Source organism: Vespula vulgaris, chromosome 6 (genome assembly GCF_905475345.1).
Source record: "Vespula vulgaris chromosome 6, iyVesVulg1.1, whole genome shotgun sequence".
In the NCBI taxonomy this organism is placed as follows: domain Eukaryota; kingdom Metazoa; phylum Arthropoda; class Insecta; order Hymenoptera; family Vespidae; genus Vespula; species Vespula vulgaris.
The window spans coordinates 763,791-785,591 of record NC_066591.1 but is presented as its reverse complement, the minus strand read 5'-3'; the positions used below and the strand labels follow the sequence as shown (position 1 = coordinate 785,591).

The 21,801-nt window shown below is 32.1% G+C and overlaps 4 protein-coding genes and 2 long non-coding RNA genes across 9 annotated transcripts; 3 read left to right on the top strand and 3 right to left on the bottom strand.

Annotated features, from left to right (window-relative positions):
• The first annotated feature begins 206 nt into the window (after positions 1-206).
• LOC127064741 (rho guanine nucleotide exchange factor 7) lies at positions 207-5,081 on the top strand. 3 transcript variants are annotated; one of them, XM_050996242.1, is made up of 12 exons: positions 217-661; positions 745-871; positions 996-1,173; positions 1,259-1,474; positions 1,569-1,767; positions 1,846-2,073; positions 2,155-2,233; positions 2,300-2,418; positions 4,105-4,234; positions 4,354-4,455; positions 4,531-4,615; positions 4,689-5,081. In XM_050996242.1, exons 1-12 carry the CDS (start codon positions 593-595, stop codon positions 4,849-4,851), a joined length of 1,695 nt encoding a protein of 564 aa, XP_050852199.1. In that variant the 5' UTR covers positions 217-592; the 3' UTR covers positions 4,852-5,081. The 3 variants fall into 3 exon arrangements, with proteins under 3 accessions (XP_050852198.1, XP_050852200.1, XP_050852199.1); XM_050996241.1 differs by lacking the exons at positions 4,531-4,615; positions 4,689-5,081 and having other exon boundaries at positions 207-661; positions 2,300-3,670; XM_050996243.1 differs by lacking the exons at positions 4,105-4,234; positions 4,354-4,455; positions 4,531-4,615; positions 4,689-5,081 and adding an exon at positions 2,744-3,067 and having other exon boundaries at positions 211-661.
• A 101-nt stretch (positions 5,082-5,182) lies between these two features.
• Positions 5,183-6,053, bottom strand: LOC127064747 (mediator of RNA polymerase II transcription subunit 11-like). The gene is made up of 3 exons (XM_050996267.1): positions 5,775-6,053; positions 5,549-5,689; positions 5,183-5,428 (listed from the first exon to the last, which is right to left on the bottom strand). The coding sequence occupies exons 1-3, from the start codon at positions 5,848-5,850 to the stop codon at positions 5,307-5,309; spliced, it is 339 nt and encodes a 112-aa protein (XP_050852224.1). The 5' UTR covers positions 5,851-6,053; the 3' UTR covers positions 5,183-5,306.
• A 177-nt stretch (positions 6,054-6,230) lies between these two features.
• Positions 6,231-6,923, top strand: LOC127064749 (uncharacterized). Its single transcript, XR_007781820.1, has 3 exons — positions 6,231-6,379; positions 6,549-6,662; positions 6,741-6,923. It is a non-coding gene; the product is annotated as an uncharacterized LOC127064749 (long non-coding RNA).
• Positions 6,359-8,113, bottom strand: LOC127064746 (cytochrome b-c1 complex subunit Rieske, mitochondrial-like). The gene is made up of 4 exons (XM_050996266.1): positions 7,347-8,113; positions 7,166-7,282; positions 6,907-7,084; positions 6,359-6,796 (listed from the first exon to the last, which is right to left on the bottom strand). Exons 1-4 carry the CDS (start codon positions 7,450-7,452, stop codon positions 6,505-6,507), a joined length of 693 nt encoding a protein of 230 aa, XP_050852223.1. The 5' UTR covers positions 7,453-8,113; the 3' UTR covers positions 6,359-6,504.
• A 145-nt stretch (positions 8,114-8,258) lies between these two features.
• On the bottom strand, positions 8,259-13,114 carry LOC127064742 (vanin-like protein 1). 2 transcript variants are annotated; one of them, XM_050996244.1, is made up of 8 exons: positions 12,962-13,114; positions 11,375-11,467; positions 11,138-11,275; positions 10,496-10,642; positions 9,895-10,055; positions 9,595-9,809; positions 9,378-9,482; positions 8,259-9,238 (listed from the first exon to the last, which is right to left on the bottom strand). In XM_050996244.1, the coding sequence occupies exons 2-8, from the start codon at positions 11,444-11,446 to the stop codon at positions 8,496-8,498; spliced, it is 1,581 nt and encodes a 526-aa protein (XP_050852201.1). In that variant the 5' UTR covers positions 11,447-11,467; positions 12,962-13,114; the 3' UTR covers positions 8,259-8,495. The 2 variants fall into 2 exon arrangements, with proteins under 2 accessions (XP_050852201.1, XP_050852203.1); XM_050996246.1 differs by lacking the exons at positions 11,138-11,275; positions 11,375-11,467 and having other exon boundaries at positions 12,962-13,095.
• Positions 13,102-18,548, top strand: LOC127064750 (uncharacterized). The gene is made up of 4 exons (XR_007781821.1): positions 13,102-14,107; positions 15,065-15,122; positions 15,230-15,491; positions 15,650-18,548. It is a non-coding gene; the product is annotated as an uncharacterized LOC127064750 (long non-coding RNA).
• Positions 18,549-21,801: the final 3,253 nt, after the last annotated feature.

The following is a 21,801-nucleotide window of genomic DNA, read 5'->3' as shown; positions in this document are numbered from 1 at the left end:
AATTTCACGTTAGTCCTATAAATTTCAACATAGCTTGTACGACGATATATTTTATAACGTAGAATTTATTATTATTAGATTATTTAGCTTCGTTGCTAATGATTATGACAAAGATATCAATTTTTGTCTATAAACGAAAAATCCAAGAAATTAGTGCCATTTCATAAGCACGGCGCTGTCAAGAACATACCAGTAAACATGGTCATGTGATGCAAAGGCCGAGTTATTTATAGAATACTTTGTAGCAGGTATAGGTTGGCAAGATATATAAATGTAATGTCTGCAATTGCACTTTATAAGCATTATATAGATAGAATTCAGTGTGATTGGACCGGATTAGGATCATAATGTGTCATATTTATTAATGGACATAAAGTAGCCCCTTGGTATTGTTATAATAATGTAAATAATTGAATCTTAAATAGTGATTGTACTGTCACTGCACTTACTCTGTTCAGTGTATAAAAAGTATATACAATAATTACGTTTCGAGTTTGCAAAATATTCTCACATTTAAATGTGATTCGTTTTCTGACTATTCGCTTGTCGTCATTTTATTAATCTTCAAGATATTTGCAAAATATCCATAGTTATGTCAAAACCTGATGCACCTAAGTTTGTGACAGCACTCTTTTCCTTTAAGGGAAAGAATAACGATGAAGTATGTGAGATCTTATCTAGTAAAAATAATGATTTACAGATAAGTCGATCCAATACAGCTCAAATTTGGATTGTAATTTACAGTTGTGCTTTAAGAAAGGTGATATAATAACGATAACTCAAACGGACGATGAAGGTTGGTGGGAGGGTACGTTGCACGATAAAACTGGATGGTTTCCATCCAACTACGTCAAAGAGCATAGAGTACCAGGTGAGATTTATCATTTTTTACTTGTCTTGTACAACAACTATATTAGATAAATGATCTTACATACGATTGTATTATATTCAGATTTGATTCAATTTTTGTTACATAAGAATGTATATTATTGCAGACAATGGACTTTCTTCCGTTAAAGTACCCTCGGAGAAAGGTCTACCAGAATCACCAGTTCATCAGAAACTTAATCGCGATATAGTAATAAAAGACATCGTGGATTCCGAAAGAATTAACGTAGCGGAATTGCAAGGCTTAGTTACTAATTTTTTGCAACCTTTAGAATCATCAAATATGTAAGTCTCGTGGTGTCTGATATTATTCGTCTAACGTTACATTCTTCGTACTATTATAATCATAAATCAACTGTTACGATCGTAGATTAAAAAAAGAAGAGTACAAACAGTTATTAGGTAATATACATGAAGTTTTGGAAATGCATCAACGTCTTCTTACAAATTTGGAAGCTACCATTCTACAAGGTATAGCTGGTAGAATAGGAAATTTGTTTTTAACGCTTGCTCCAAGATTAAAATCTATTCATACCGCATATTGTAACAATCATCCGCAAGCGGTCTGCATTCTGGATAGATACAGGTAAAAAATACATCGTATATTATTCTTATCATTTTCCTCTCTCCTCCTTCCTTAAATACAAGTTTCTATCGAATACAAGAATTATTTTTTACAGAGACGAATTGAATGAATTTATGGAAGATAGCGGTGCGATCTCTCCAGGAATATTAGTTTTAACGACTGGTCTTAGTAAACCATTTAGAAGATTAGACAAGTATTCCGCCATGCTACAAGAATTAGAAAGGTATACAGAAAAAAATCATCCTGATAGAGGAGACACTCAACGAAGTATAGCGGTTTATAGAGAAATAGCGGTAAAATTGATATTTGTCATAAAATTTGTCCGTGTATAATGTATAAAAGATGTTATTATCAAAGCATATCGTTAACAGGATTCTTGTTCTTCGATACGTAAACAGCGTGAATTAGCACTACAGGTATTAACTAGTGGCATTAAAGGTTGGGAAGGAGAAGAATTAAGTTCTCTCGGTGAAATCCTTCACGTTGGATCTGTGACTCTGGCGACAGGAGTCGATAGAAGGGACAGATATTTCGTCCTCTTTCCCTCTACGTTGTTAGTATTGAGTACCAGTCCAAGAATGAGTTCTTTCATTTATGAGGTACTATTATTTCAAAAGATCGTCTACGGTATACTACTTTCTACGTACGAATTTATCCATCTAAGTTCTAACTATTCCTAGGGAAAGCTTCCGCTGACAGGCATTAATGTTACGGCAACAGAGGATACCGATGAGATAAGGAATGCTTTTGAAATAACGGGTATAGTCATTTCTGCGATCTAACTTTCTACAGATAAATCTTATCTACATTCTTTCTTTCTCGTAGGACCAATGATTGAAAATATAACAGTATTGTGTGCAAGTAAAGAAGAGAGGCAACGTTGGATTGAGCTTCTAGTCCAAGAGCAGGGTACCAATGTGTTGAAATCACCAACGATGCCTCGAGTGAGTTATAATCATCCTCCGTATACGCGGCTCTCGAGATACTTTGCAAAGCTCGTGAGGAAAAAGATTATAGAAGTCGAATTAATGAAAAAGCTGCTTTATATACAATATGTCCTAAAGCCGGATTTAAGTAACGTAAAGATGCGCAGATGTAACGTAACATATACTATTTTTCCTAACAAAAGTAGCGAATGTATCTCCGATTGTGAAACTATTATCGATAATGAAAATACTCAAGATCCGCCAAAAATACTTCGTAAATCTACTTTAACGCTCGATGTCAGATACGAGGTTGGGAATACAGATCTCCGTACCTTTGGTGTAGAAAGTAATTCTCTCACGAACTTCGCATCGAGGGCCGCTTACGGGGATCGTTCTACGTTTGAAACCAGCAAGAGTTTACCAGCTGGTCGTACAACGAGCCACGTCCTGCCAAATATATTACTTTCTACAAGTAATTCTGCAGTGCCAATTTTACTACCGCGAACGCACGATCATTATCGAGAAAATTTAGATATACCACGCGAACATATGCCTTGTGGCGGTACGATAAAATGTTGGGACGTTGTCGAGCTTTATCCGAAAATACCAGACATCTCAAAACTCACTGTTCAAGATCCTGTAACACGCGTAAACAAAGCCGATAATGGAAATCTAAGAAACGATCAACACTTATGTCCTACTACCAGTTTGCATTCGTCAGATTCTGGAATGGCTGAAAGTTATCACTTAAACTCGACAGAGCTTAGTTCCTGTTACAAGTCTCAAAGATGCAGTCATAGTAAATACATAGATCCAGTAAGAACATCTCACAGTGAAAGCGAAATCGATGAAAATAAGTTTGAACATCAATGCATTTGTACTTCCCCGTTTGGTTCTACGCCGAGAGATAGCGAACGTTCATTCCCCTCGTCAGAAAATATTAATAAGATGTCGCATTTGGTTAAGCCTTCTTCCAGCTATATTAAAAAAGATGTAAAAGATGCATTTGACGATGCGAAGGAAGAAACGGAGAAGAACATTGTAGTTCTGACGACAAGAGATTATGAAAATATTAAGCAGAAAAGGTTTACAGAACCAATTCCACATTTACATCAAAGTAATGCTAAAAGAAGGGGAAAACGAACGGTCCGTCCGGTACAACCAACTATCGAAGAACAACCTGAACAAACGGGTCAAGTTTATAGATCTGGATTATATGCTCATTGGTGGCTCAAGAAAACAATTCCATTGTCAGGATGCACAGAACGAGGCAAGCTTCCATGGCATGGCTGTTTCTTTTTTTTTTCTTTTTCTCAATTGGATTGATTTCCTTCATTGATTTCACCACTAATAATCATTTATCATCGATGATTTTATGCTTCTATTTCACAGCCATGTTGTGTGAAGAATGCTTTTGCTTTGCTAACATAACTGTTCATAAAATACATATAACTGGGAAAGAACACGAATCACGTAGAAATTATCATTATTATTTGACCTTTTCACACTCGTTTGATGAATATGCATCGTGCCCATTTTCTTTCTTAGTTTAGTCAATTCTTTTTCTTTTCTTTTTTTTTTTTGTAGGTAGGGCGTGTGCTCCGAATGCTTTTTACAATTCATTATAGATACAAAATAGAAAATTCTATGCGTCGTTGTTGTCAATGTTTGTAAAACATTATTTTATACATTTATTTTCTACAGATGAACAGTCAAATGAACGGGAAACGCCAGCGGTCGGCAGCGGATCATTGTTTATCTCCAGGGATTAAGACTCCTTGGAGTATCGCTTCGTTACGTCCAGCCCCACCTTTATATACACTCAAGACATTTGGTAAAATCACGTACATATATAATAACTTTCTTTTTTATTATTGCATCCTGTACGAGCAAAAGATTTATGCGATCAGTAGAAGAAACTCTGTTATTCACTACAGTGTTTTGTTCTAACAGATGAACGTCAATTTGAAGAAGATGCAATTATTCTAAAAATAATAGAAAGTTACTGTCTTTCTGTCAATAGTAGATTTACCATGAATTCCAACGAATCTAATTGTAAGTATATGTTTTTTTTTTTATTATAAGATATGTATATATTACACATTTATTATAATAAATTTTAAATCGTAGCTATGATGGATGTCGAATGGCAAAGAACACGCGATGCATCTTCGATGCATAAGAAGGGTGTAAATTGGGACACTCGTGCTGATCGGTACATTCTTTTAACTTATTTTTAATATCTTACTTAAGAATTATCTGTTTAATTCTAATGTTATGTCGTTTAGGTCGTTATCGGAAACTGTAAAAACTTTAAAAAATCAAATGACAGATTTACAGTCACAAATGTCATTACTTACTAAACAATTAGACGAAGAAAGAAGATCTCGACTTTCGTTAGCTGCTACTGTAAAACGCAGTATGGCTGCTATGGATAGTTCCATATCTTAAAATTTATAATTAACATTCAGGAAAGAAATTTTCCAAATTTAAATTTAATTTTTGCTACTCGCGTGCATCTTAACGCTCAAAAGGATGCATCGTACTTGGAATGTTTTCAGATATTTTTAAGTTTATAACATAGATTACGTAATGTTAAGATAGTAAAATGTTATTTATCTATTTTTATAGTAACTCGTTCATTCGTGAATAAATAAAGGTTTCATCATGTGCCTATTTTACATACATTGTAAATTAGATCATATTTTCAAATCGGTATAATCTTGTACTACATCTTGTTAATAACAGCTGATTTGAAAGATGATACATAAAAAGTATTAGATTTAATAAAAATAAGAAATTAATTTATTATAACGTTTTATGATACATGACGATACCTCCTAAATATAATCACTGTTATATTCGGAACATGTATCTATAAATATATATTTCTTTAAATCAGTTTTTTATCTCGGTTTATTTTTTATGCGCTCCAATTCATTTACTCTACTGCGAGCATGTTCTAACCTATGCCATGCCATTTGTAAAACCTTTTGACTCGCATATCCAGATCCTTCGTGTGGTTGACCTGATATCGAATAAAAAATTTAATACGAGATTATGATTATAAACATAGAATAATTCTGCTGATATTATTGATAATGCGGACGTTATCAATAAAAGGTTATGAATCTTAGTATTTACAAACCTGTCGAAACTTGCGTCAGATAATTAATTTGTTCGCTCAATTTCGATTCCACGTGGCCTAAAGTTTTCAAAAATTGATGAGTTTGGGCTTCTGCTTGCTTTAAACTAGATTTTTCCTTACTCAATTCCATAAACGCTTGGCCTATAACGATATACGAATATTTGTATAACCATAAAAAATATATCTAACGATAGTACGAAATATTAATATTACGTTCTAAATGTACCTGCACTTTGTAAACAAACGATAATATCTTTTTCGATAGTTTCTAAGATTTGGATTCTCTCCATAGGTGGAGTCATTTTTGCGAACTTTGTATTATATTATATTTTATAATACGTACTAAACGTGTTTAATTATACAGTTGTAATTACGATCGACGACTCGAGAGATCACTGCGTAAAAAAATACTTCTTCGAAAACGAATGTATCGTAGAAGGAGACGCTACGAGCTTCGTGGAATAAAATCGACTAAACGTAAACACAACGTGTACGTATGCCATATTACAGCTACGACGTTGCGAGCTTCTGATTGGTCGATGCGAGCGGCGCAGTATCCTACTGCGCATACATATCCCTTCTACTTTCGTATTCCCCGTGGGAAGTGGGAGCAAAGCGGCTTATAGTCTGTGGCCATATTATTTCATAATAGTTTCCAATATATTCGATAATTAGCATGACACAATTCGTTTAGTAACTTATATTTTTAAACGAACATCTTTAAATCGGCACTTTAAATATTGTCTCTTGGCAATCATAAAATGATTGCCATTTAGATGCTCTAAGCAAGTTTAATAAGTAATACTTCACTTTTATAAGAATTACGTATATGTAAGTATAAAACTAGATATCTGTTTTTTATTTTTATCATGAAGTCGATACAGATACTGTCAAAACTTATAGTTAATTCCTTAAATACGAGTTATTCGACATGAATAAAAAGCTGATACAGCCGATTAACCGATAATTATTTTTTCATCGCTAATAAATTCGTATTTAGGAACAGGAAGATTAAGAGGTGCTGGTCCTTTTCGTACACGACCGGCTCCATCATAATGAGATCCATGACAAGGACAAAAGAAACCTCCTGGAATCATACCAGAATTAGGAATAGGTATGCATCCTAAATGAGTGCAAACTCCTATGACAATTAACCATTCAGGTTTTTTCACTCTTTCTTCATCCGTTTCAGGATCTCTCAAAATTGATACATCAACTTCTCTTTCTTGATCAATAACATTTTGTGGTCTAATAGCAATAAAAAGCTACATTTTATATTTCCTTTTATATACTTTTAAATTTACATAATAATAATATATATTATATATAATATAATATATAATATAATAATAAATTACCTATGATAAAGAAAAACTGGTTTTCCTCGCCACTTAACAATCGCAACTTTCCCTTCGGGTATATTAGTTAATGTGGCTTCTGATTGAGCAGTAGCTAGAACATCTCGAGACGGTGCCAAAAACAATAAATAATGCAATACATGAGACTTTAAACCGTACATACAAGTTACTCCGGCAACTACAAAACATAAATTATATATTTATATTTTGAATATTATTTAATAAGAAAGAAATATTATGAACGTATAATGAAATGTACTAAAAGATACGCCATAAGTTAAACATTTTTGATTTTCATTTGCATCGAGCGGTTTTTTATCTTTCTTTAAGATGTCTTTAAAGTCTGGAAATGGGATGTCAGAATGGGCATATCTGTCTAAAAATAAAAATATCGTTTGTAATGATTTCATATATTTCAGATATTATTTCTTTTCGCTTACTTGGATCACAAGTTACAACCGACGCTGGTAAACATCTTTTTTTTCTTGCTATTTTTGAAGTTAAGTCTATAATCGTATTTGCGAGTATCATTGTCTTTTTCCACATTTTTGATATTTATGTGGAAAAATTTTCAATAATTTTATCAGGTTAAGTTTATCCTGAATTTCAAATGTTTTCATTTCAATTGTTTTAGAATTATTGTTATTACGACAAATGACGCAATATTCGATTATTTAAAGCTGTTTACTATCTTAACCTCGTAGCGTATGTGAGTTCAGTAACAATTATAAACAAAATATGAACTACAAGGGAAACTATACACCTATCGCATCGATGTATCAAGTTTATGTAGGTTATACCTCTCTAACGCGTAATTTAATAATCGAGTTAGCGTGTGATAGAAACTTTTGTATGTCGCAAAAATAATAATACATCTGACAAAAGCAAAAGAAAAAAAAGAAAAAGCCAGATTATACGTTTCAATAATCTGAAAACAGCTTAATTGAAAAAGCTTCAAATTTTAATTAATCGTACAAATTTGATACCATTTGTTTTTTAATTAATCTTATAGAAATAGCTAAAGCGTATTCAAATAATCGTTAGATGGATTTATTATTTACTAACTGCGGTATAAAGAAAATGGCTGATAAAAATATGTGAAAGAAAGATTAATTTTTCGACACGATATTTTTCGAAGAAAACGAAGCTTTTTTAAAAATTCAGAAGAGGTATGTACTTGCTTGAACCTTCGTCTTTAAAACGAGACCTTGTTCGTCAAAATCGATGGAGAATTACCGCTTGTACTCATCGCTGGCGTAAACCATTATAAAATCAGGGTTAACGAAGAACCTTGTTGGTTGAGTGATACTTTCAAGAATATAGTCCAAATTGTTTAAACAACAAGATAAATATATTTTATAAGATAGAATTATATTTTATATACTTCTCACATAATACATAATACATTGAGACATCACAGACAAAAATACCGTTTATGTTTCAAAAATATAAATATTTTATATTCCGAAACATTTAAAGTATAAACACGTAGCTATTAACTGAAAATATAAAAAAAATCACTTATATATACATACGCATATATATATATATATATGGAAGCCTTTGAATGAAGGTCGTAGTTGAAACAATTATAAGAAACGGGCCAATAGGAATGCCATTAGAATCGAAAACAAATAGGCGATATTGTTTGAAGAAGCAGTACTCTTGATATCCCTATCGTAATCTCTGGAATAAATACCGAATGTTATCGGGTTCGTCATCGTTACGTTCGTATATATAGATACGTGTTTGTGAGTGCCGTGCACATATTCCTCGTACGTCCAGTTTTGTAACGGCAATAATAATTTGTTCAAAGTGTTTGGCATAATCAAAGAATTTCTCGAGTCTTCGAATTTTCCTGATATTCTGATTTCATCGAAAGTCGCTGTAGAATTCACAACGGATCCGCAAGATTCGATGTTATTATCGGAACATTGTATTACCGCGCAGAAGCGTGCACCAATCCAACGTATTTTCGCTAAATTACGTATCCCATTAAAAACAACTATTCGGTATTGTACATTCGGATCTACGTTAGGCATTTGTATCGTGAAATTGCAACAATGATTATTATGGCACAAGGTCTTCGTAGCATTGCCGTTCAATATTTCTGTCTGATATAAACTAACATTATCGCGTAATAATTTCAAAGACTCTTCGACTACTTCGCGTTTTCTTCTTAATTCATCGTGAATATGAGCGTGTTTGTTCTCTTTCGACTCTGGAATTTCTTGACTCTTCAATGACAGAGCCTTCATCTTAGGAACTTCCGCGACTAATAATTTGGTAGTTTGGTTAAATAACATTATGGCTTTGCTCGGCCCATTGCGACCTAAATAAAATTTTTTTGTTTACGATATCAACATGTTCAATATCATCCGTTATTTTTTACGTTATTTCGATTAATATCTTAACATTAAATTGATTTATAATTCTAATTATTTTACTAGTTACGAAGTAGATAATCTTACCTAAGTAAATACCGCTGCCGGTACTACCCCTTGAGGGATTATTGTATCCAGCTGCCAAAAGATTTACATTCTCCGCGTACGCCCAACCTGCTTGTGTTTGAACGGCTGCAATAAATGAATTTATTTCGTTATTATATAGTTAGAATAAAGTGTGAGAGAGGAGAGAGAGAAAGAGAGAATTTATAATTAGTTTTAATTAAATTTTAATTTGACGCACCAGTTAAAAATGGAGTCTCAGAGAACCATGCCGTTGTAAAAACAATATCGTTAATTTCAAGATCTCTTGTTAAACTCAAGGCAGGTTCTGCGAACATAATATCGAAACAAATGAACGTTCCGAATTTAACACCAAAATCCGTATCGAACGTTACCACTTCTGGATGTTTCGGACGATCAAACTCAGGCTCTATATAGAGATTTATTTTGCGATATCTACAAGTGAAAAATATCGTATTGATTCAAAATATTATTTATCTCTTCGTTCGATATATTAAAAATTATTATTTGAAGGTTGTACTTTGCGATTATTGTGCCATTGCGATCGAATACAACGTTGGTGTTATAATAATATGTTTTTTTTTTTGGACAATCATTACTCGTACAAGCTTCTTTTTCGGCTATATTAATGACAACGTATATTTTATTTTTCTTAGCGGCGCATGATATCCTCTTCAATGTCTGTATAACAAAGAAAAGAGTTATACAAAAAAAAAAAAAAGAAAAAAAAGGAACATGTACTATTAAAAATAATGTAATATTAGGGATCATTATAGAATAATTATCGTTATCTGTATGTTTGTCATGTAGCATTGACTCATCTATTTCAGAATTATTATTATTGTCATAAATATCTTATCTAAGTGCACAAATACATTGCGTGAATGATTTCAAACGGAGACAAGCATTAAAAAGATTCATATATTGTATATTTTTACGCAAAGTAAAATCTTGGTAAATAATATGTACTCGAGATAAAATTTCGATTCGACTTGGATATTTTGCGATATTCGTTTACTTAATCGAGATCATTTTTTTTTTTTTTATTATATAAAGATAAAGAAATAGGACAGATTATTTCGATTAAATATTGAAAGTAAGAAGGAAGAAATGAAATTTACCTCGCTAACGCCAGTCATATTTGAAGCGCAAGGTGTATATTTTGCCTTCGCCGAGGGTATCACCGTTGCCCACGCGTCCATTTCATTTTTCATTGGCAAGTTATAACTAGTTATACCATCCTCGGGAAAAACAATGATGTCGGCGTTCTAAAAAAAAACCAAAAAAAAAAGAAAAAGAAATGAAAGAAATCGTCGTACGTTACATTAGTAACTTTGTTTATAAATTTCGTCTTAGAATTCCAATAGTACCGAGTTCTGAGACACTTATATATCGATAGTAAGATAGATGTACATACACTCAGTTAAAAGCTATTCTTCGTCATCAATCTTTTCATACAAGACAAAGTTTTCTTCTATTAAGAAGTTTCCTCGTCTTGTTTCCTTACCTTTTCCGCATAACCAGATAAAGTTGAATGAAATAAGAACGGAAGTGAGAATGAAGGTTGAAAGGAGATGGTACGATGTAATTGTACGTGGCAAAAAACAAAAAGAAAAAAAGAGAGAAAAAGAGACAAAGGAGAGAGGGAGAATGAATACGATATAGGATAGAAGACATATTCGGAAATTGAATAAAAATAGAATAAAAGATTGTATTGAAATGAAACATCACAATTATTCGAAATTAAATAAAAATCCATTTACCTGTTTAGTCGCATTTTCTATGAGTTTCTCATACTCGAATGTATTGGATTGCAAAGTGAATACGCTGTTATTGGTCATGCTTTCCGGTGCAAATTCTACGACCGCAGCTATATAGCTCTTTGAATCTGGCGTCGATGCCTGATTTTAAATAAAACATTTAATAACAATTAAATAGCGCTCGTAGACGATCTTTTTTTTTTGCTTCTTTGATTCTTCATAATAAATTTTTATTTTTACCTGACTCGACGACCGTGTATATGCAATGAGTAGATAAAATAAGACCCATCGCCAATTTGTATTATTAGACATGATTATCTTTTTTCGAGCCGGCTGAAAAATATGGGAAAATGTGAAGATAATTTTTATCGACTATTTCTTTGAAATATTTCTTTGTTTTTTTGTTTCTTTATTTTCTTTTTTTTTGATAATTTTGTTCAATAAATATATGTATTAATTAATATATAGCTCTTTTTATTGACAAAAATAAAAACTTATTGCGGAGAAGGTCTTTAAATTTCTTTAGTCATTAACTATAACATAGCATGCTATTTAATGGAAAATGACATTGCTATATATGTACATATATTTTAATTTTACTTCGGTTTCAAAGTACAGATTTTCAAAGCACATTTATTTTATACAACAGCTAGAATGGATGCGTGTGTGCGTGTGTATATACGTAGTTCGTTTAAAACCATAGACCGTACCATAAATTTAATTTTAATTTTATATCAGAAGCTTTAATCAATTATTAATTTAATTATTAACTAACTACCTTTTGCTGTGTCTAACTGTCTTTAACTGTGTTTGTCCATAGCGGTATGATTATTTAAAATATATATGATTATAAGATAGATGTAATAATCACTTTTCTCAATAAATTCTCATAATTCTCAATAAATAAAATATTGTCAATCAATGAGACAACTGTACATGAGTCTCATTATCATGTATAAATAAAAGTCTACATATATATTTGTACACTTGTGCAAATGAGATAAACATTAAAGATTTTTAATATGAGGTATAACAACATAAAATCATTGTAGTATTATAATATTACTATATTTTCTTTTACAAGTATAGAAATAAAATAATAACAGTCCATCTCATTTCTGATAATTTTGAAGAAAAATACAAAATCAAAGTACTTAAAGATTACATATATCATATCTAAAATAATATCTAAGAATTTATTATCAATATTTGAAAGTTATATGTGTCTTATCTAGAATAGAATTTAACATTACTTTTATCTTTTTCTTTTTTCTGGAATTGTCAATATTAAAGAACGATAAGCACAGTATAGACTTGTGATAAATATTTCTCGTTAGTAATGAAATAAAGTGGTAACAATATATCTTATTTCAGAGAATTTTGAAAAAAAAGGTACAAACTCCAAATATTTAAAAGCTATGTATATCATATCTAAAATAGAATCTAATGTCAGAATCAATAAGTAGTTCACTTTATCTTATCTTTTTGGATATTTTTAAAGTTAAAAAGAGATAAACACGATATAAATATAGATGAACATAATCTAGATTGTATATATTTATTGAAATATAACATTTGCAACAATTAAACATGCATATAAAAATTTTTAAGATACCTAATCTATACTTTTAAAGTTGTAAAAGGAATCGCATAAAGAAAAGAGTACTCGATTAGTCATAAAGTTAAGAAAGATTTAAATAATCATACATCAATGAATGAAATCTCTTTTGAAAGCGTAGTTGTTAAATGTTTTTCTCTTTTTGAAGGTTATGTTAGTGAAATAGGAAAAAGAAGATATAAAAGTAAAGAAAATATTATTGGACTTACTTCTTCAGACAAGATGTTTCTTTGACATGAAAGTCAGTAACTGATATTTGAATCATAAGATAACTCACTCGCGTTGCGAATGTAACTGCGACTAACGTAACGTGAGCTCAGTTTGGGCATATCGTACGGATTCGCTTACCCCGCCACTAGGGATTTCCCGATAAAATACACATGTGTGTGTGTGTGTAAGCGTATATCCATGTGGTAGTTCTATCAGGAGAATACGCATACATATATACGAGCCAATAGATGAATCAAATGTAAAAATAATTCTTCGCAAGTTGTATTTTAAGAGACAACAGTAATGCTAGATGAGAATAACATTTGCAAATAATTAATTAATTTATATTTATAAATAAGGAATGTTTTTTTGTTACGTTAGTGTCTTATCTGTGTATATTATAATTAAATGTTATATTAATGTTTAATTGTTTAATATACATGTATCTGATAAGAAAAGGAAAAATATACAACAGTTTTTTTCTATATCTCAAGGAGGAAAAAGAAGCAAATATATTCAGTTTTATAACTCATATGTGTATTATATAAGTTTAATCATTGATGTTTTCAAGAACATTCTAATCCTCGAGATTACTCATGAATTTTTTCAATTCCATATATTATTGTTCGATGCACACATACTAGCATACTTATCAAGCATTGCGGAAAAGATTTTCGTTATAATATTACTTGATAATCAGCAAAAAACGAATGCGAATATATCTTGTGTACAGCAAGAAGTTTCTCTAACGTATTATTTTAACTAAAATAACAAATAAGTTTTTATATATAAAAATCTCTTAACATTTATTACAATTAAATTACATCAATATAAGTGTTTAAATTTTTTAAATTCAGCTTTTATTTTGTTTTAATATATATATATATATATAATTTTTTGTAATTTGAATCAAGAAAATTCAATATTCTTCAATGTATATACTCTTACGTCATATTTTAAACTTTTTATATTTTTAAATATTAGCGCGAAATAATTATGCTTGGAGATTGGTTATATATAAAGTAGCATTGTGCGCATGCGCGGCGGGAATCGTTAGATGCTAACCAATTCGAATTAGACGCCATGTTGAATTTTAGGACATTACCAAGTTGACATCGGAATCGTCGTCGTCCTCGTAATTACAGGTAATTAGTGATATTTTTTCCGACGTACATTCTCCTCTTATATATCAATCGATTCCTTAAAACGCGTATTCTAACATGTATTGTTCGTAAATCGAGGTATCGTCGCGTTTAAAAAATATTCGCGAAAATAAAATCGGCGTCTCCTTGAGGGTTATTACGCGATATCTCTTTTTTTGGAATTTTTCACCTATATTTTCACGATATCGATACATATTTTACTTTATTCCGATTATTTAATTAATTATTTTGTATTAATTAACAGCGGTCGATCATATTTCGTATCGTATTCAATTTTTACGTATGCGTATATATATAGATATACAAACATATACATCTCTCTCTTTTTTTCTCTTTCTCTCTCTCTCTCTCTCTTTCTCTCTCTCTGTCTTCTTCTCTCTTTCTCTTTCTTTCTCCTTCCCTCTTTCTCTTTCTTTCATTCCTTTTCTCTTTCTTTCTCTCACATACATATAAACATTCTACTAATAAAGATCGTACATTTTTTCAACTCTCTCGCGTTCTACGAATTGGTGAAATTAATTCTATATAATACGTAGTGTGACAAACGTACAGATATGTAAGACTATCTCTTTTTAAAGACTTAAAGAGAACCTTTATATAGAGTGTGTTTGTTACTTGGATTTCCAGGAAATTCGATTTCGCTCTAGAACGAAAACAAAATAGACAGTCGTAACATCGATCATTCATTTAAATAATGTATTGTGCGCATATAGTACTGTAACATAATTAACCGATGTTTATACAATATTGTATTTGTTTGAAGAATAGATAGCTCGTGATACACGTACATTTTTTAATAATTTCAATTTAATAATATTTTCATACATTTGAATCTTAAACAAGGAATCAAGTTGTCAATATATAAACGAAAACTCGATTGATTTATAACAATTTATAATATTTAAACAATAATATTTATTTGTTTCTTATTTTCATTAGCCTTTCTCGTCATTCTGAGGTAAGATGCCCGTCGTGCGAGCATCAACGAAGATTTAAAGTAAGTAAATTTTTCTATTAAACCTTGTCAGAATAATTTCGATGATTTTTCATTTTTAACAATGATACTAATAATCTTCTTTTCGTTCTTTTTTTTTTTTTTTTCAGAACGTCATCGTAATCGTAATCGTGCGCGAATGAAGGAGTCGTGTGTTGTATCGGTAAAATAAAAATAAAAAAATCGCGAAGTAGAATCAGTGTTGTTGTTCGTCGTATATGAAAGTTTCGGTCGAGTAAAAGAAATTTATCAATAGAAAGAGACTCATCAAGTTTCTTATTTTCGGCAGCATTTTGTTAAAATTTAAAAGGAGTCGCGAGACGTATCGTCATTGCAATTGCCATTGGACTCTAATCCCTATTCGAAAGAAACGTAAGTGTTTTTGTATTACGTTTCTTTATATATACATATATATATTAAATATGTGTACGTATATACATGGAATAAAAGTTTTATTCTATTTGATTTTGGATCGATATCTTATTATTGTCAGATAACTTATTGTCTTGTTTTTCTTCGTTCCGTTTCAGATGTGTCAACAATATTTCTTTCCTTTCAAAGAAGAAGAAGAAAAGAGAACAACTCCTCTTCGATGGAAGTTTCTAACAGGAAAACCAAGAAGTTCTCTGATCGCGTGACCAATGTGATCGTTGTAAAGTAGGTGTGTTTTGGAGCCATCGGAGAACATCTCTAAGTAGTGAGTGAACTTTGAAGTCCCTCCGATCACTCAATCATGTCGTGGACAAAAGGTCCCAATCGGCACGGGTGATCGGTTGTAATTAAATATTAATTTGTAGAAGAGCATTTGAGTGACCACGAGTAAATTTTCTTTTAGGAGATTTAATCGTGAATGCTTTCTTAATTTTCTTATTTATTTATTCATTTATTAGATCAGGATAGGGTCTTCTTGTTTCATAAACGTTTGGAATGATTTATATTGTGAATATATCAATGCATTTTTTGAAATATCTTTGCCTCGCGATAGTAGGGAAGAATTCATGGGAAATATAAATTAATAATTTGCATCGTAATTCGTAGTGAATTAATTATACATGAATATTAATTATACATGATATTCATGAGTTCTAATAAATAATGAGCAAGAAGATATTCGCGATGGACTGTCTTTGGATTACAAGCGATATTATGCATGATCTTTTTGTAACAATCAGAGTAATCGCTTGTAAGAAGGAGCGTTCAAGGATTTTCCATTATATTTTTAAATTAGAATTAATTAAATATTTGCTCAATTTGAATTGATAAAAGAAAAGTCTCGAGTAGAGTCATTGCTTTGAAAAAAAAAAAAAAAAAAAGAAATAATCGAGTAGAGTAGTCATTGCTAAAAGACAAAGAGACTTGTAGAATCATAGCCCGTATGCTTAATCAATAATAAGTTAATCATTTGTAGCTTAGAATTTTCAGCAATTAATATATACTAATCCCCGTTTCTCCTTCTCCCCATTCTTTCCGCGTTCTCATTTATACGTGTGCCCAGGTGTTACTCGTATGGGTGAGAAACGGTTAGTATGGGTTTAGTTTTAAGTTTCCCCATTTGGCGGTTGTCATTGTTTAGTGGTTGTGCCCGATTTACGATTCATGCGTGTGCGCGTTTAGGTGGTGAATCGTACGTCGGTCCGCGATAAATTCTTTCTCTTGAAATATTTAATACACTTTATTTACAAATGAATTTTGAATATAAATAAATATATATATATATATATTTATACAAATTTTTTCGCGTTGCAAAGTAGAGCGATCAAATTCGATGTGATAACGATGAAATACTCGTATGCTATTGGTACAATTATATACTAATACATATTAGTATTTTTTTCTTTCTTTGTTTTAGTCATATCACGCAATAATCATTAAACGTGACAGTCGATTACAGCAAAATGGTACGTACGCCTATATAGTATGTAAGTGAGAAACGCGATTGAGCTAGGGTGTCGGAGGTGCCCCGGGGCATGCTCTCTAGTGTAGGTTTTTGCACTCTGGTGGTATGTGAGAGAATCGTGGAGTGTGTGTGTTGGAACGAACGATTTGCTATTTTTTTATATATAGGTTATAGGCAGGCAGGTAGCATACTTTTCTGAGCGAATGTGTAAATTTTAATTTTAAGCAGGTATGGCCCAGACAAGGCGCAAGATATGCTCAAGAGTGAGAAATCTCGTCTCTGGATTTATACAGAATCGTCACGAAATTTTATTTAAGTTTCAGTCATGCTTACCTCGTTAATTTATTTAGTGACGGTTCTGTTACTTCATTATGTATCATGATTCAAAGGGATTTCCAATCATTTGTTATCGATTAGCTTCTATGTCGATCCTATTTCAAACGAAATTGAATCGAACAGTCGGCAAAACCTTTGATGAATTTGATACTTCGTTTTGTAAGATTAGCACTTCGCACGATTCGCGATTTTCTCTTTTGAATATTCGATATGATATATATATATATATATATATATATATATATATTCGATATAATAATTATTAATTATCGCGAATACGCGAATGTACGATTGATATACAAAGTATTGTAAGAAAATCTATTAGAGATCAAATCATTATATAATATCTACTGCATACCTTATTTTCATCCGACTTTATTTTTCCATATGAAAAGTGCGAAGGGTTAATGTTAGTTTTTAATAGGTCATCGATTAGTATTATTATCTGCTGGGGCATTCGAATTAATGTTCTCGTCGATTGATTCCAAGTTTGTTGATTGTCTACTCGCTAGGATAATTAACAAAAAACAAATGAAACAAATTTTTTTATTAATTAAAATGTACGTCATTAACATTAAAAACGATTCTATTATCATAGTTTGTCATATTACGACGGTGTGACATTAGAATTAAAACTTTGCATGGTCGAAAATCGCTGTAATCATTTTTTATGCAAAGCATTTAGATCTTTTCTTTTCAGTTGTATTTGAGTTGCCTGTTTCCTTTTATATTTTAGAATCAGGGACAGTTTTAATTAATTGTAATAATTCTGTTACCAGAATATTTGAACGATAAACGTTTGTAACCAAAGATTATTTTCTTGCTATCGCGTAAGGAATGCCCTGCAGCAGTGATTACGAAGTAAAGAAGAGACTATTATGTCGAAGAGGCCCCCACAAACTGTGGCTCAAGAGGGCAACTATAGGCTATTGAGTTACTTTCGAAGGTTCCTGCAGCATGTTCGAACCTTCCGAGAATGGCTCTTAGTCATACATACTTTATCATATTGTCACTCGAAATGCTCTTATGGTGGTGGGTGTAGGGGTAGATTTGAAAAACTAACCAACGTAATATCTCGTCGCCAGTCCTGCATTGCCTCGGGTACGCGAATATGATTATTTCATATTTTATGTATTTTCATTAATAATGTCTGGTCATACATATTTTTTTACTTTTTTCTTTTTTTCTTTTTTTCTTTTGAAATTAAATTAAATTCATGCTTTTATCTTACGTATAAGTAATATATTTCTTATTTGAATAAAATAAAATTCTATTAAATTCGTAATCACGAAACGTATTATATTGTGGGGACCACTGAAGCTGCACTAAGAAATAAAAGGTACACATGAATCTGAAACAAACACAGTGGAATGTTTGCCAAGTTTTCCCTTTGCAACGCATTACGGGAAAAGAATATTTGTTTAGATTAAGATCAAGAACGTTTCATTTTCTTTCTATTTTTATATATATATTTTTTTAAGTTGTATTTAATTAAATCAAGTACAAAATTTTATCTCTCCTTTCTTTTTTTTTGTAATATCAAATATTATTGGAATAAGAATAAGATAAGAATTTTTTAAATCACGTAAAGGAGAGGAAATTTGACAATCATTTTGTCAAACGCTTGAAATTACTTCGACAATAACAAACTAATTGCTATTTATAAGGTTTTCCAAATTTCTAATTCATTTATTATTATTCTGGATAGAATCCCTTTCACTTATTTTTATTCTTTATCGGAGTAAGCTTGGATTCGATTACATTTTAAATCAACCGCATTAAACGCGCATCTATTTAGATTTTTATACGAAGAAACAAAAAACCTTTCGATTAAATGAAACGTTGAATGTTTTTTTTTTCTTTTTACTTTTCGATTAGATAAATAGATTTTGCGGTATAATATGGATTTTTTGTTCCTTCTTACAAAGGCATTAAAACGTAATTGCGACTTTATTTTGATATTGAAAGAACATTAATACACAAGTAGAGTCATCGATATATTTCTTCACGGCTATTGCCATAATGCAGCAGTTTTTAAAAAATATTTTTTACATATTATATTTATGGAGCAATCAACGATTATTTACATCGATTTTTTATTTTACTTTGTTACTTGATTTTAGGACATTTTTTTAAATAATAAAAAAAGAATTTTCGTATTACTTACGATCTATACGATTATAATTATTGTAACGTAAGTACTACGAAGCTGATTAATGATTACGCGCTTCGATCTGTTTGACAAATATTTTTATAATTTCCTTAATTTTGCTTAAATCCAAAATATTTTTTTCGAAGCATTGCATGCACTGTGAATAAGAAATTTTATTATCGATTGCTATATACATATCTAAAATTGATTTTTCATTTATTCGATATAATATCTGAGATAGAGCAAAATAATTCATATTCTTATCGTATATTTTGGCCACGTTTTCGTTGCGGGTGAGGATAATAGACCATTTCATCTTTTTTGTCAACAAATTGGAAGTGAACGGGGTATCGATTTCATTGATATATTTCCATACTATAAAGAAACATAAAGAGGTAGAAGAAAAGAGAGAGAGAGAGAAAGAGACAGATAAAGAGGGGATAAAGAGGTATAGAATAAAGAGGGAAAAAATAGATATAAACTTTAAATAATGGAGAATAGAGGAGAACAAGGTATAGGACGAAAGATAAAATGCTTGAACGCATTTTTCGGGCGGTCGAGCCTGTCCGGTAGTTGCGTTAAATAAAGACCTTGTCGAATTTGAACGCCTCGTCTATGCATGCCTATGTGTAGTGCACACACACACATATCTATATACGATCGAACGATTTCCAACCCGTATATCATCGGCTACTACACTTTGATACAATGTGACGCGTCTCTTCGGTTCAAAAATTTACCCTCGTTTTTCGTTCGTTCGAGCGTTGTTATATCGTCAATGAGTCGTCCATCCATCGTCGATCGAACTAGTTTTATCTCGGGGAAGTTCATGTATCTTGTGTGTTCGTAAAGAGATTACGATGGGCTATAAGACATTAAATAGATTGTAAAACTCGAAACGACAATTGCTCGATTAACATCGCTCGTTGCCCTTTCGTAATAAGCAACGCATGGAACGGTCTTTGCTTTTTATATCTCAGTCGACTGCTCGTAAATCATGCGATAAAAGTCGAAAGCTTGGTTGTCTCGTAAAAGCTTTGCTTTCTTTTTTTTTCTTTTTCCCTCTTTCCCTCCCCCTTTCTTTCTCGTTTAGAAATTTATCCGAGGAAAGCTTTTTCTTTAGTCTAATGCGCGTTCGATCGCGAACGCGAACACACTTGGAATTCTGATTTCATTATTTTAACAGTAAAACTCTTGGTATGATCATAGAAGGAGAAAAAAGAGGGGTGGTAAAATAGTTCGTTAGTTTTTCGAAGAAAATCTTAGCGACTTTTGAATCGCATTGCAATCGTCGTCGTCGTCGTCGTCGTCGTCGTCGTCGTCGTCGTCGTCGTCGTCCTCATCGGGGGTGTGTCGAGCTTGCGAGGTGCCGTAGTGATAGAGTGGGGGGTGGCTAGAACGAGCAAGAGGGAGAGAGTAAGAGGATCGAATGGTGGGGAGGTTGGTAGCCGCGAAGCAGCAGTGCGTCGCGACGCTGGCTGCCACGCGGTTGCCTATCAATCTTTTCTCATTGTCGATTCTTCCTTCTAGCAAAATTTAGTGACTTACATGCATCGGCTATCGACCGTCTATCGATCCTCCTTCGTTCCTCCTTCCACCCTCTGTCATCCGTTTATCTCGCCATTCACGAAATATCTCGTAAAAATCCGTGCCAGTCATCGTAGATATCATCGCGATAGTTCGATTTTCCTCTCCTTCTACGTTCCCTTCTCCCTTCCATTTTTTTCTTTACCTTCTTCTGTCGATCTTTTCTTTCCTTAAACGACAACTCGTCGACTACCTTTCGACGAAACGGTTTTTCCGTCATTGGCTTATTCTCTCTCGTTGCCTGTAAATAAGTGACAAAGAAACGCTAACTTCGTAAAGGCGGCCACCTTTCTCTCTTTCTCTCGTTCTTTCTCTTTCTTTCCTTTCTTTTTATGCGAAGTGTCAGTGATAGTAGATGGTGAATCCAGTGTGAAGTGAATAACTATTTCTTCTTTCTCTTCTTCTTCGTATTCCGTGTCATTGGAATACCTTCTTTCACTTCTTCTACTTCTTCTTCTTCTCCTTCTTTCTTCGCCAGTAAGTACTAAGCTCTTCGTAACCATGTACTACGTACTTACTCGTTCTTTTTTCTCCCACGGGACGTAATGTTACTCTCCGTGGTTACGCACACCGTATCCGACTTGACTTCACCCTACGTGTCTCGAGCGAGCTGTCCTACGCGTTGCATCGGGTTCGCGAACTCGTTTACCTACGTAGGACATACCACGTCAAACTCTTCCGATCGAGTTATCAACTTCTCCTCCATCGTC

Bases quoted from the DNA above. Each gene is read 5' to 3' on its own strand.
- LOC127064741 (XM_050996241.1), top strand. From the start codon at position 593: ATGTCAAAACCTGATGCACCTAAGTTTGTGACAGCACTCTTTTCCTTT. The intron at 1,174-1,258 runs GTAAGTCTCGTG...TTACGATCGTAG, and splicing joins CCTTTAGAATCATCAAATAT to ATTAAAAAAAGAAGAGTACA. The intron at 1,475-1,568 runs GTAAAAAATACA...TATTTTTTACAG, and splicing joins TGCATTCTGGATAGATACAG to AGACGAATTGAATGAATTTA.
- LOC127064747 (XM_050996267.1), bottom strand. From the start codon at position 5,850: ATGACTCCACCTATGGAGAGAATCCAAATCTTAGAAACTATCGAAAAA. The intron at 5,690-5,774 runs GTACATTTAGAA...ATATCGTTATAG, and splicing joins CGTTTGTTTACAAAGTGCAG to GCCAAGCGTTTATGGAATTG. The intron at 5,429-5,548 runs GTTTGTAAATAC...ATTCGATATCAG, and splicing joins TCTGACGCAAGTTTCGACAG to GTCAACCACACGAAGGATCT.
- LOC127064746 (XM_050996266.1), bottom strand. From the start codon at position 7,452: ATGTGGAAAAAGACAATGATACTCGCAAATACGATTATAGACTTAACT. The intron at 7,283-7,346 runs GTAAGCGAAAAG...TTTTATTTTTAG, and splicing joins GGTTGTAACTTGTGATCCAA to ACAGATATGCCCATTCTGAC. The intron at 7,085-7,165 runs GTACATTTCATT...TATGTTTTGTAG, and splicing joins AACTTATGGCGTATCTTTTA to TTGCCGGAGTAACTTGTATG.
- LOC127064742 (XM_050996244.1), bottom strand. From the start codon at position 11,446: ATGTCTAATAATACAAATTGGCGATGGGTCTTATTTTATCTACTCATT. The intron at 10,643-11,137 runs GTAAATGGATTT...GTTTTTTTTTAG, and splicing joins TAGAAAATGCGACTAAACAG to AACGCCGACATCATTGTTTT. The intron at 9,239-9,377 runs GTAAGATTATCT...AATTTTATTTAG, and splicing joins CGGCAGCGGTATTTACTTAG to GTCGCAATGGGCCGAGCAAA.